The sequence below is a fragment of the Natrix helvetica genome, assembly GCF_964273705.1.
Source record: "Natrix helvetica genome assembly, chromosome: 1".
NCBI lineage: Eukaryota > Metazoa > Chordata > Lepidosauria > Squamata > Natricidae > Natrix > Natrix helvetica.
This window is the reverse complement of record NC_138548.1, coordinates 192,691,044-192,703,590: the sequence shown is the minus strand read 5'-3', so window position 1 is coordinate 192,703,590 and position 12,547 is coordinate 192,691,044. Positions and strand designations below refer to the sequence as shown.

General features: G+C 40.5%; 1 protein-coding gene across 11 annotated transcripts in view; it reads right to left on the bottom strand.

The window, feature by feature from the left end:
- ILF3 (interleukin enhancer binding factor 3) overlaps positions 1-12,217 on the bottom strand; it is a 28,929-nt gene extending 16,712 nt beyond the window's left edge. For 3 of the 11 annotated variants that reach the window (XM_081947022.1, XM_081947029.1, XM_081947032.1), the window contains exons 1-5: positions 12,031-12,215; positions 10,696-10,775; positions 10,388-10,614; positions 2,394-2,574; positions 713-860 (exon numbers count right to left, since the gene is read on the bottom strand). In XM_081947022.1, coding sequence (XP_081803148.1) covers positions 713-860; positions 2,394-2,574; positions 10,388-10,614; positions 10,696-10,698 — 559 coding nt within the window. In that variant the 5' untranslated portion in view covers positions 10,699-10,775; positions 12,031-12,215. Of the gene's footprint in view, positions 1-712; positions 861-2,393; positions 2,575-10,387; positions 10,615-10,695; positions 10,776-11,794; positions 11,835-12,030 lie in introns of those variants that run through there. The other 8 variants (XM_081947026.1, XM_081947028.1, XM_081947030.1 and 5 more) reach the window with 5 other exon arrangements.
- Between the last annotated feature and the right edge of the window lie 330 nt (positions 12,218-12,547).

The following is a 12,547-nucleotide window of genomic DNA, read 5'->3' as shown; positions in this document are numbered from 1 at the left end:
GTTAAATTACACATCAAAATGCCAATGTGAATTCCATCTCATATGATCCAGCAATTAAATTGTGTGAAAGCCATGTATGAGAATAGCAATTACATAATATGCTAGACATATTGTAGTATCAAATACTAAATGTGAACTGCTTTCTGTGACTCAGCTGTAAATTGGTTATAATTATATATGTATGTGAATTAGCCCCTATTAAAATAAAACAAAAAATATAGTAACTTTATTCAAAACTCTGCATTGTATTCTAAAATTCAATTGAATATTCCAAAATTAAGGAGAAAAAACATAGAAAGACAATCATTTTGCTGCAACACAAACTGCTTTATGTAATACACTCAATTTCAAGAACATGCAAAAGTTTTTTTTTTAAATGTCAATATTTTAAGAGATTTTGATTTGCACATGTATCATCTAACATTCACATTTAATTAAAAAACAGTAGTATGCACAAGTGAAATAACACACTTGTAGAAAGGCTAGAGCAAAAGGCCTAAATGTTTAAAAAGGGCATTTCATTTGGAAATATCACTCAAATTCTAGAAGCCTGTGACAGGTGATCCATAATCAAGAAACTGTACATCATTGTAACACAAATTCACTTGCATGAAATTGTTCTGCCTAATCAAGAAACTGTACACCATAATAATTAGTAAAGTCAGTCTGGAAACTCATTCTGGGACTGCTAGCAATTTTCAGTCTTCCATACCTCCAGCTAACATTTTTTCCATTTCTTCTCTGACAACAGGGGATGTCAAGTGAATAGTAAGTGTCAGTGGAGGTTCTTTTGTATTCTTAATTGTAATTGCAGCATCACTGACAGATTGAATAATTTCATATTTGTCTTCAGTAATAGCCTGAAACACAAGAAAATACTTTATATTTTTAGCTTTTTGGTTCTTCCAAACATTCAATTTAAGGTTCAGGAACAAAAACAGTCCTTTCAGACTAATTAATATAATCAATAGTAATTTAGGATCAATTATACTTCAGGGTTGTCCACCTTCTATAGCAGTCAAATCTCCAAAGTAGTATACTCTTTGTGACTTTACCACCTTAGCAGGGGTGAAATGCTCTGAAGTTTGCTATCAGTTCGCACGCGCGCGCATGCGCACCAAGCTTTTTTTTAAAAAAAAAAAGTTCCGATTGTGGCACAGCTGATTGTCAGAACTTTTTAAATAACTTTTGAAAGCATTTTTTAACTACTGGTTCGGGTGAACCGGCCCAAACCTATAGCATTTCACCCCTGCATCTTAGTAAGAAAAGGCCTGTCCCCCCTGGGAGGGAGGGAGAAACCTGTTGGTTTTAAGGACAGTTCAATATTGAAAATCTCACCAAAAGATTTTATCCTGGTTTTTAAGTATCTTCCAGATGTGAAATGAATACTGAAGAGGAGGTACTTGGAAAAACTGTTATCATTGCTGATTTACATTATATTTATATTCACAGTAGTAAATCAACCATTATTGAGAACCGTGACAGAATAGTTATCAAGCAAAACTATTTTGCAGTATGTATTGTTCTACAACAATGTTAACAGTGTTATTTATGCAGACACAGAAGCCCCCTATTGAGTCCGAGTAACTTAAATGATCTGATTTAAATATCCAAATAGCACAAACACATATATACACATTTTGCATACATATTATAAATAAATGCATTTGTTTAGTATAACGTGGCATCACATCTGCGTAATTATCAGGAGAAACAACACAAGAGGACAATTTCTTAAACAGTATATAGGTAGTCCTAGACTTACAACAGTTCATTTAGTGACTGTCCAAAGTTCCTGGACGGTCACTGAAAAAGGTGACTTATGAGTTTTTCACACTTATGACCATTGTAGCCTCCACGTGGTCACATGATCAAAATTCAGATGCTTGGCATATTTATCATGATTGCAATGTCAACAGGTCATGTGATTCCCTTCTGCGAACTTCTGACAAGTGAAGTCAAAGGGGAAGCCAGTTTCACTTAACTGTGTTACTAATTTACCAACTGCAGTGATTCACTTAACAACTGGTAAGAAAGGTGCAAACTGGGACAAAATTCACTTAACAAATGTTTTAGTTAGCAAGAGAAATTTTGGGCTCAATTGTGGTCATAAGTTGAGGACTACCTATATTTAAAAAGCAGATGGTAAATTGTTCATTGCCTAGAAAGTTTTAATCATGAAGACATTACAACACTACTAGGAGTACTCTAAATAGCTGTAGGAGGTATCACAACACCTTGAAGATGTTGTAATTTATGAACATCTACATGAACACTGCAAGCTTGCTGGAATACCAAACTTCAAAATTAATCCAGTAACATAGAACCATCAGTTCATTATATACACATTAAAAATATTGGGATAGTACACATTAGCCTATTTTTATACTCACAGCAAGCTGTGTGCTGAGATTATCGGCTACTTTTTCCAAAAGACCAATGGTAGGTTTCTCTTTACATAACAAAACCAATTCAAGATCCAAGTCTCCCTTCAGCAGGAGGCCTTTTGCTACAAGACCAACACGCATCACTCCACGAAGTGTCCTAGTCAAGTGCTCTGTAGTCTTCTGCTCACTATAAAACATAATATATATATATACACATACACACAGAGAGACATATCTTTGCCAAAATAAACCAACTCTTCATTTAAAGATTTTTACCCCTTTTTGGGGGGTAAAAAGGTGTGTCTTATACTCTGAAAAATAGGGTAACCACCCACAATCCAGGTCAGATTGTTTAATTGCTGTCAGAAAATGTCTCCTTACTTCTAAGTTGGATCTCTCTTTGACAAGCTTCAATCCATTACTTGTCCTGCCCTTTGGTACCCTAGAATAAGCCAATCCCCTCGTGACAGCCCCTCAAATACTGGAAGACAGTTATCATGCCCCGCCCCCCATTCCTTCTGTTTGACAGGCCACATACAGAGCTCCATCAACTGTTCATTATATAATTTAGCCTCCACATCTTTTATCATCTTTGTTGCTCTTCTCTGCACACTTTCCAGGGTCTCAATGTCTTTTTTCTGATAGTGACTAGAACTCAACGCAATATTCTAAGTGTGGCCTCACCACTGTGCTATAAAGTGTGCACTGCACACTTCATGTGATCTTGAAACTATTCCTGTTCATGCAACCTAGAACTGTATTACCTTTTTTGACAGTTGCATCACACTGCTGGTTCATACGTAAATGGTGATCCATTAGGACAGGGGTGGCGAACAAGTTCGACAAAAGAGCCAAAATTTTAAACTGTGAGAGTCAGAGAGCCACACCACGCGCTCCCTTTCGGCGCTAAACCCGGAAGTACGGTCTGGTCTTGCCTCGCCCCTGGCGACGCGACGACGCTTGCCTGCGCTCCACCAGCTCGGCTGGGAACGGAGACATTTCCTCAGCGGAGCGGAGCGCCTGAAAGGGACGCAGGCTCAGCCTGCCAGGCTGCCACCACTCCACTGAAGACATTGCTGAGCAGAGAAACGTCTCCGTTCCCAGCCGAGCTGGTGGAGCGCAGGCAAGCGTCGTCGCGTCGCCAGGGGCGGGGCAAGACCGTACTTCCGGGTTTAGCGCCGAAAGGGAGCGCGCGATCCGGGTTTAGCGCCGAAAGGGACAAAATCCAAACTTGGCAAAGAGCCACAGTATACAAAATAATGATAAGAGGCAAAGAGCCGCATTCATTTTGGCCAGGAGCCGCATGCGGCTCGAGAGCCGCGGGTTCGCCACCCCTGCATTAGGACATCTAGATCCAGAGATATTGTTGAGCCAGGTACTACCTATTATATAATTATGCATTTGGTTTTTCCTGCCTAAGTGTAGGATCTTACTTTTCTCATCACTGAACTGGATCTTGTTGGATAGAAAGCACAATGGCATGTGGTACAAATATTTAAATCAACTGAAGAGAGAAATATGACAAAAATATGAATACCCACCTTCTGCCTTGCCAGACCTTGCACCAGCAGGCTTTTGGACATTTTAGAGGTTCCAACATTAGATCTCTCTGGAATAACAGAGAGGATTTCCTGCCTAACTAGTAAATTTAAGTTTGTATGTAGAAATACATTTATTTTAGTTTTCCAGAAGGTTGGTGCTCTTTCCAGCTTCAACATTTACTAAGCAACTGTGTTGACATTATTAGCACAGGGGTGGTTAATTTTTTTTGTCATCAAGATACACTTTCCCATGTTATTTTGTACAGCTAAGAATGAATGACACTGTTGTGTGATGTCAGGGATCAAAGGTGGGAAATCTTATTTATCTATCTGAATTGGGGCAAACACTTCTACAATGGTGGAGAGTTATCTTTGGATTTCAGTATTTTATTTTTCATTTCCCTAAAGATTGCAGCTGCCAATGGATGGGATAGTTCCTAAAATGCTTAGCTTGTTTTTTTTCTTGAAATGTTAAGAAGCAAACTAGTCCATCAAGCAAAATATAATGGAGAATTATTACATCCATCTAATAAAAAACCATAAAAATATATTATTAAATATGGGTTCTTTCAAACAGGTGGAAGGGCAGTGCATATGCAGTCTACTGAATGCCCCCCACCCCATCTCTGGGGTGCATCTCTGTCTTGTTATGTCGAGTCAGAAATTATACTACTATTTCTCACTCGTGTTATTAGTGTGATTTCTGGGTATCATCAAAGCAAAAGGGATAGTGGTCAGTCCTAGAAACAGATTAGCAGATATATTCCACTTGTGAAAGTTCAATTCTGGTAAAATGGACTGCCTCCCTTTTAACTCCCACCATTTACTCATCTACAACCTTTTAGCCACCCTGTACTCCCCTGCCAGATCTGGGTTCTATTGGCCATGGCCAGTAGACCTTTGCCACCTCCTTTCCATTACTGAAGAAGTCCACCCAGCCTGATTCCTCAACAAGGCAGCTGCTGGCCACCCCAAATCTTCTTCCCCAAGGCCATATTGTCAGGTCCACCATCGTGTCCTGCCATTCTGTTGGAAGGGGCAGAGGCATTATTAGCTTGCTTTTTTCTCTTGCTATAACTGCTTGGGAATTGGAGGCAGGGGGGGGGGGATCTTCAGAGACAGAGCGTACTCTCTCCCAGCTGGTTTCAGCCTGACTCCAAGGCCGTATTGTCCTGAGAGTGAACTGTTATCTCGAAGCACCTCAGAGATTCTCAAAATAACCTTTCGGCATCACATTGGCTGCCGGTGGACTGGTCGGCGGTGGGTGGGTTTGGGGAACTGAAAATAATATGTTTGCTTTGCGCAGGTTTTTCAAATTTCACCTTTGATTTAAAAATTTGAAATAAACATCTAAAACTTAAATAAGATTTTGATCCAAAAAAATTATAAACAAAGGGTTCAGATGAATTTGGAATATTGACTTTGTACTAAGATTTTGGAATTAACTATAAAAGTTAAGCTTTTCTTAGAAAACAGATTTATTATCTGGTTACTGCCAAGTCCTAAGATGATATGTGATAATTTTAGAAACTGGACTTTAGGGGATATTGAAGTTTTGAAAGCAGGAAAAAAGAATACAAGTGTGGTCAGTTAATATTCGACTTATAAAATGGCACAAAATATTATGTAATATCTTTTTTAAATTAAGGAAGATATTTTAAGAATGGAGCCAGAGTTTAGTAATAACACTATCAGTAATTATGTGTACTTCTATGTACATACTATGTCCAGAAGATGTTAATGAAGGAATGACTATCTGATAACGTAAAGTACCAAAAGTGGAACTTTAAATGACAGGCCAAAATAACAATTTAGGAAAGGATGCTTTATTGGATACATAAATGAGACTTGAAGTTTTCAAAAGTAAAAAAATACAAATAATAAACCAATTGAGAAATGTTTATTAGATTTTAGAACTGGAAAATATTTTTATTAGATTTCTCAAAACAGCCTTGTTAAAACCTTGAAGAAACCTGTGAGATAGATTAAGAAGAAGTGAAGAGAAATCCATTTCTATGACAACAGTCTTAATCTTTAATTCAATCAAAGATTAAGACTTAAAAGTAAAAGGAATGAATACAAAGTTTTGTTTTATTTATTATGGTTGAAATGAGACTTCCCCTCCAATGTTCTAGCAACGCTTTTTGGATTTTTGTTGACACCAGTATTGAAAAAATGTTTTTTATGGATTTTGGCATATTATGGATTGTTTATAGATAAGGGATGGAATATGGATGTTTAATCCTATAGGGAGTGAAGTTATTACATCTGGTTATTTTGGATGGAAATTACTTCTACTTGCATTTTTCTCATTTCTTTGCACTTTTTATTCTTTTTTTTTTGTTCTCTAAGTTTTGTTTGAATTAGTTCTTACTAACGTGTTTCTCTAAGACGACCCACCTTGAGAAGAAGTCCTATCATGTTTTTGAGCACATACGATCAAATTAAGCCCCACCCACAAAATTAGCCCTAATTAAGACCCTGCAGGAGGTGGGGCAAGGCACACAGATAAATAATACGCTATGGTGGGGATAGTGGAGCTGCCTACTTACCAGGCCTCATACAGCAACACCTGCCTCGCCTTTTTCTGTGGTTGCTTGCTGCCATTCACATGCATCGCCCTGGCCTTTGTTTTGCCTTCAGATGCCTTCTAGCAGGCATCTCAAAGTGAAACTGAGGCCAGGGCAATGCGTGTGAATGCCGGCCAGGAGCCTCAGAAGAAGTGGGCCAGCAGCAGGCTCCTCCTGGGCGGGGCTGTCGGTGCCACCACCATGAGCCAATAATTAGAACCCTCCAAAAAGACCTAGCCGCTTTTTCAGGGGTCAAAAGAAAGTAAGACCCAGCCTTCTTTTTGGAGAAGCATGGTATTGTGATTAAAATGCTTAATAAAAATCATTTTTTAAAAAAATTAAAGTGAGCTGCCAAACATCCAATTTTTGATCATATGACAAGGACTTGCAATGACTGCAACTTCAAAGACAGGGTATAACTACAATTCATTCAGTGCCATAACTTTGAATTGTTGTTAAACAAATTGTCATTAAGAAAGGACTACCTGCAGTTACAACATGATAGAAAGATGTCTGGATTTATCTAAGCCAGTGGTTCTCAACCTATGGGTCGCGACTCCTTTTGGGGTCGAATGACCTTTTCACAGGGGTCACTGAGGAGCCTCCTGTGGAGAGACTGGTGAGAAGCTGGCCTGAAGGGAAGGAGTGGCTCGGGTTCCCCACACGGAGGAAGGAGGTGTGTGTGTGGGGGAGTAGGAGCTGGAATGGAGGCGAGAAGGGGGAAAAGAGAGACGCGTGCAGCACAGAGGATGCTGGGAAAGCAGCTCGCTCCGAGTGACGGAGGTTGATGGGCAGAGCTACGGAAGCCAAGAGGTACCATTTCTGAGGCGTAAAACAAGGTAGGGAAAATAAAATAAAGGAACGTGGGATGCACGTATGCTGAGATTCCCTATTAAGACTGTTACCCATGCTTAGCATGGGTAACAGTCTTAACAGTCTTTGGCCCCTTTCCTGCGGCTCCCTGCTGACCCAATCGCACAATCTGCTCTCCGCCCCAAGAAGGCATGAGCCTCTTGCCTGCTTTTGCGATTCCGCATTCTTCGCAAGCAACTCAGTGTCGGTAAGAGCTCCAGCCCTTTTCTCGTGCTCATCTCTTGTGAGCGTGCACGCAAGCAAAATAGCCTACTGGGCCAGGATCAAGGAGGAGGGGACGACGACTCTCCTCCCACTGTCGCCACTGCGCAATGAGGTGAGTAACTGGTTATGCAGCGTAGGAGACTCCTCAGCGCCAGACTCAGGTCAGCATGAGCTGCAGTCCCCTTCATGTTGGCTCAGGAAGGAGGAGAATGGGGAGCAGCAACAGCAGCTGGTTGGGTGCAGGGAGGGAAGAGCTCCAGTTCTCCTGCGCTGCACAGGGCTCTCCTTGCGCAAGGCTCTGGAACTCTTCCCTCTCTGCATCCAGAGACGGCTGCTCTGGCTCTTTACTGAGTCAACACGAAGGGGACCGGTCTGAGTCTGGCGCTGAGTCTCCTGTCCAGCGCAGCCAGTTACTCACTTCTCAGTAGCGGCAGCAGAAGGAGTCGCTGTCCCCGCCACCGTGATTCTGGCCCAGGAGGGTATTTTGCTTGCACGTGCAAGAAAGAGATGAAAGAGAAAAGGGGAGAAAGAGAGAGAGAGAGAAATGAAAGAGCTGGAAGGAGAGAATTGAAGGGAGGGAAAATAGAGGGAAACAAATTAGAGGGAGAAGGGGAAGAGGAAGAAAGAAATGAAAGAGAGCTGAAGGGAGAGAATGAGAGAGAGGGAAAAGGGAGGGAAACAAATCAGGGGGAAAGAAGGGAAGAGAGAAGAAAGAAAGAAAGAAAGAAAGAAAGAAAGAAAGAAAGAAAGAAAGAAAGAAAGAAAGAAACTAACTTTCTCAGACCTATGACAAAAGCAATGGCAAGCTAGATCTCTTGCCAAGAAAACTGCAGTTTGCCAGAAGGCACAAATTGGAAGCAAGTCTGATTTTTTAAAAAGAAAATAACAGAGATGGCAAAAAAAAAAGTAAGAGAATATCTATTCACTCTGGACAAGTACAAATCACCTGGACCAGATGGTTTGCATCCCAGTTCTGAAGGAGCTCCTGAAACACAAGGAAACTACCAGAGCGCTGGAAAAAAGCTGATATAGTACCGGTACTAATTTACAAAAAGGGGGAAATGGATCCAGGAACTTATAGATCAATCACCTTGCAATCAATATCTGAGAAAATCCTGGAAAAGATAATCAAATGGAGGAGTTATGATCACCTAGAAACGAACAAGGTGATTACTAGCCAGCGTGTTTTTTTAAAAAATAAATGCCTGAGAAATCTTATATTCTGGTAAAATGATTAAATTAGTGAACCTGCAAAATGTGTGGATGTAATATACTTGGACTTCAGTAAGACATTACTATTAAACTGACTATGGGCCAGTTTATGGATCATGCTTTTAGTATAGTTAAAGGTAAATGTTCTCCTCACACATATGTGCTAGCCGTTCCCGATAGTTAGACCATGTATAACTGACAGACTGGATTTTATCATAGATTTTAGCTGTTATTTATTATTTTATATTAGAATTTTTAATTATATATTTATTGAGTGTTTTTATTTGTTCTGGTCTATGACTGTAGTAAATTGAATTGAATTGGTAAAACATTTGACAAAATAGATTACAATCTACTTTTTGTTAAGTTAGAAAAAATTGGGATAGATCACTACCAGAAGGATTTAGAATTGGCTGACTAACCACACCCAGCATCTAGTTCTTAAGGAAACTACATCTAGGAGGGAAGCATACCTCAAGATTTTTCCTTAGGCCTAGTAATCTTCAACAGCTTCATAAATCATCTAGACCAGCAGTCCCCAACCTTTCTGGCATAAGGTACGGGTTTCATGGAAGACAATTTTTCCATAGTTCGGGGAATGGTTTTGCATGCAACTTAGATCCTGCATATGTGCAGATGAAGCTTCACTCGCCTGCCTCTTGTGTGGCCCGGTTCCTGACAGACCATGGATTGGTACCAATCTGCAGCCTAGGGGTTAGGGAACCGGCTCTAGATGAGATGGTAGAAAGGGAACTCATCTAATTTGCAGATGACACCAAACTGAAGGGAATTGCTAACACTTTGAAAAATAAACTCAAGATTCAGAAGTATCTTGACAGATTTGAGCACTGAGCCCTATTCAGTAAGATGCAGTTAAGTGATGAGAAAAATAAAGACCAGGCAATGGTACTGAATATATTAAAGGAGATGAGCACTCAGATTTGATTTCAAAACACAAAATGGAACAAAATAACATTGAATGTATTGAAGGATATTTATGAACAAGGGATTTTAATTTTAAGAGTATCTGCCATTATATATATGGAAAACCAAATAAGACTGATTTAAAAGTGGATCTAAAAATGATGGGCTATGGGAATGTGAAAGAGACGCACTGTATATCCATACTGTATATCCATACATAGCTGATGTCTTAACAAAGCAAAAGAGGTCTCTTAAGGCTTGCAAGAATTTTACGAGAAAGGACAAAGGAAAAAATAAAGAAATCATGTTCTAGAACATTATTTGAGGTGATTAAAGATTGCTAAACTAAAACTGAATGTTAAGGCTTAAAAGATTTATTTCTAGACGTGAGATGAAATATGGAAAGAAATAATATGTTGTATTTTAAATGAAGTTGATCAGCCATTAAAATTGTTTATATGGAGTTGACTTTTTAATATTTCTTTTCTTTATATTTTTCTTTTTCCCTTTCTTCACTTTTTAGACTCCTACGTTTATTAGTCTTTATTTTCTTAATTGTAATGTTCAATAAAATTATTTTAAACAATTAATGTAAACTGGTCATTGGCATCTCAAGCAGGAGAAAATTCTTTTCAGAAGTTCTGAACTTAAGAGCAAGTTATGAATAGTTACATACCTTCCTTCTTTGTTCTCTTCTTCAGCTACAGTCTCCATGGTGTCAGGTTCTGGCTGCTCGTTATTACCTTTCTCCTGCTCATTAATCCAGTCAGACACAGCTTTGAGAGCACGTTCAGTGTGAGAGACCATGTTTTGAACTGCTGTCAGTTCTTCTTGAGTTGGATAAACTGCAGAATGCTTTGCCATGACATGGCGGTCATCATTTACAAAAATGCGCATTGGCCGCTGAAATTGAAAATATAAAATAAGTAAAACAAAAGTACATAGCATTTCATTTAATTTCATTTATGCATGGCAAATTCTTACCATTTTGCTTCAGATCCTTGATGAATTTTCTCCAAAGAAAATGTTTCTTCTAAGTTGTACCAGCACTGTGTTCAGGTACTCTGAAACGATTTTTTTTTTAAAAAACACCAACTTCATTAAACAAGGTTTGGTAGAGAATCAAACATTTATATTCCTTAAAGATATGACTGCACATCATCAACCTAAGAATAGAGTAGTTTCTAACAGAACTCTTGACAAGTAGCACATTAGAACAATTTAAAATATGGAGTTTACTAATAAGGATTGCATACTCAAACAATAGTTGAATCTCTACCACACAACTCAATATACACTTACTACAACAAGACACATAGAATTTATGAAGATTAAACATACTACATCCTGCCTTAGGTCTCAACTGTACACCCTGGAGTATACAATTTGTAAACTAAGAAATCTGGTCAAGGTTAAAACAGAAGTGGAATGCTAGCTGAGAAAATAATTATATTAAATAAATCCAACCCTGTCGTTGCCCCACGAAGGAGCTGGGGGGGGGGGGGGTTTACTGGCAAAACCTTCCGATCTGAAAAGATTATTCCTGCCAGCCATTATACATCCGTCAAGGCCTAGACAACGTGTCCTCAAGAGAAGAGGTAACAAGTTCATGCCGCAATTTTTCACCACGCGTTTGGAGCCTTAAGTCTTTAAATGTGGCTTCCCACAAGGAGGGTGGCAAAGGACACACATGGGAACTTAAGGGATACGGAGACGAGAAAATACTCTCCACAGAAAGGCAAAGGCTTTCGGGGAAGGCGAGAAGCAACAAACCCAGAAGAGCAAACATACAAAACTGGAGGGTCGAATAAATCATCAGGTATCCCACTCTTTCCAGATACCTAAACCAACTCTTTTGCTTCAGAGGAAACTTGAGGGCAAAAGCAGCATCCCGGAGAAAGATGACTGGGGGGGGGGGGGAGGAGTGCGGTAATGAGGAGTAAAGGCGTCATTGTGAGATGCCACTCCATCACCGATTCAAGTTTTGGAAAACCAGAGACCAAATAAGCGCGCCCAGTTCCAAATATTCCCCGCTTCCCGTTAAGTCGCTCACGCGCCATTACTATCCTCCCCGTTCGCTCACCACCCCTTGTCTCCTGGCCCATCCGCCGCCATTTTGTTTCCTCTACACAATGGAGCGCGCGCGCGAGTGCCGAACCAGAGCGGGAGGCAGTTCTCCGCGACCCGTAGACCCATCCATCCATCCGCTACGCCACCCCATTGACACGCGTGTTTCACGCCTGGTCCGACCAACCTATTCTCCTGAGGAAATCCTCGGATTTAGCGCTGTCTCCCTAATCTATGCGGTCGGCTACTTACCGACCGGGCAGGGCCCGTCGAGGGTGACCAGTAGTATCTCCACGCGTCGATCAGCCGTTCGGCGACAGCAGAAGCGGCGACACCGTCGACTTTGTTCGGCTCTAACTGCAGCGCGGGGGGAGGGGTAGCACGAAGGCGAAAGTGAGATCGCTCGCCCACGTGATCCGGAGATAGTCTTCTCCTCCAATCAGATCGGAGAGAGGAGGCGTCAACTATCCCTCGCACGCTAGAGGGTTAAGAGAGCTCCTCTCTCCATTTTTCTCCGCCCTCTTTTCTGCCTCCATTTTATTTCCCATTTTGAAGCGTGATAGTACTGCTGTGGGACTGCGCTGATTGCAAGCATTCCGTGCTGAATGCTGGGTGGTCTTTTCCCGGGGTTGTTTTTGATGCAAAGAGAAAAGGGCACAAAGGGAGTAAAAAGACCAGATATGACGCGTTCGTCGCGAGGTTGTGCGCGTTAACTGGGAAATAAGTTACACTCTAATAATTGGAGTGCCTTCAAAGTTAAAAGCATTAA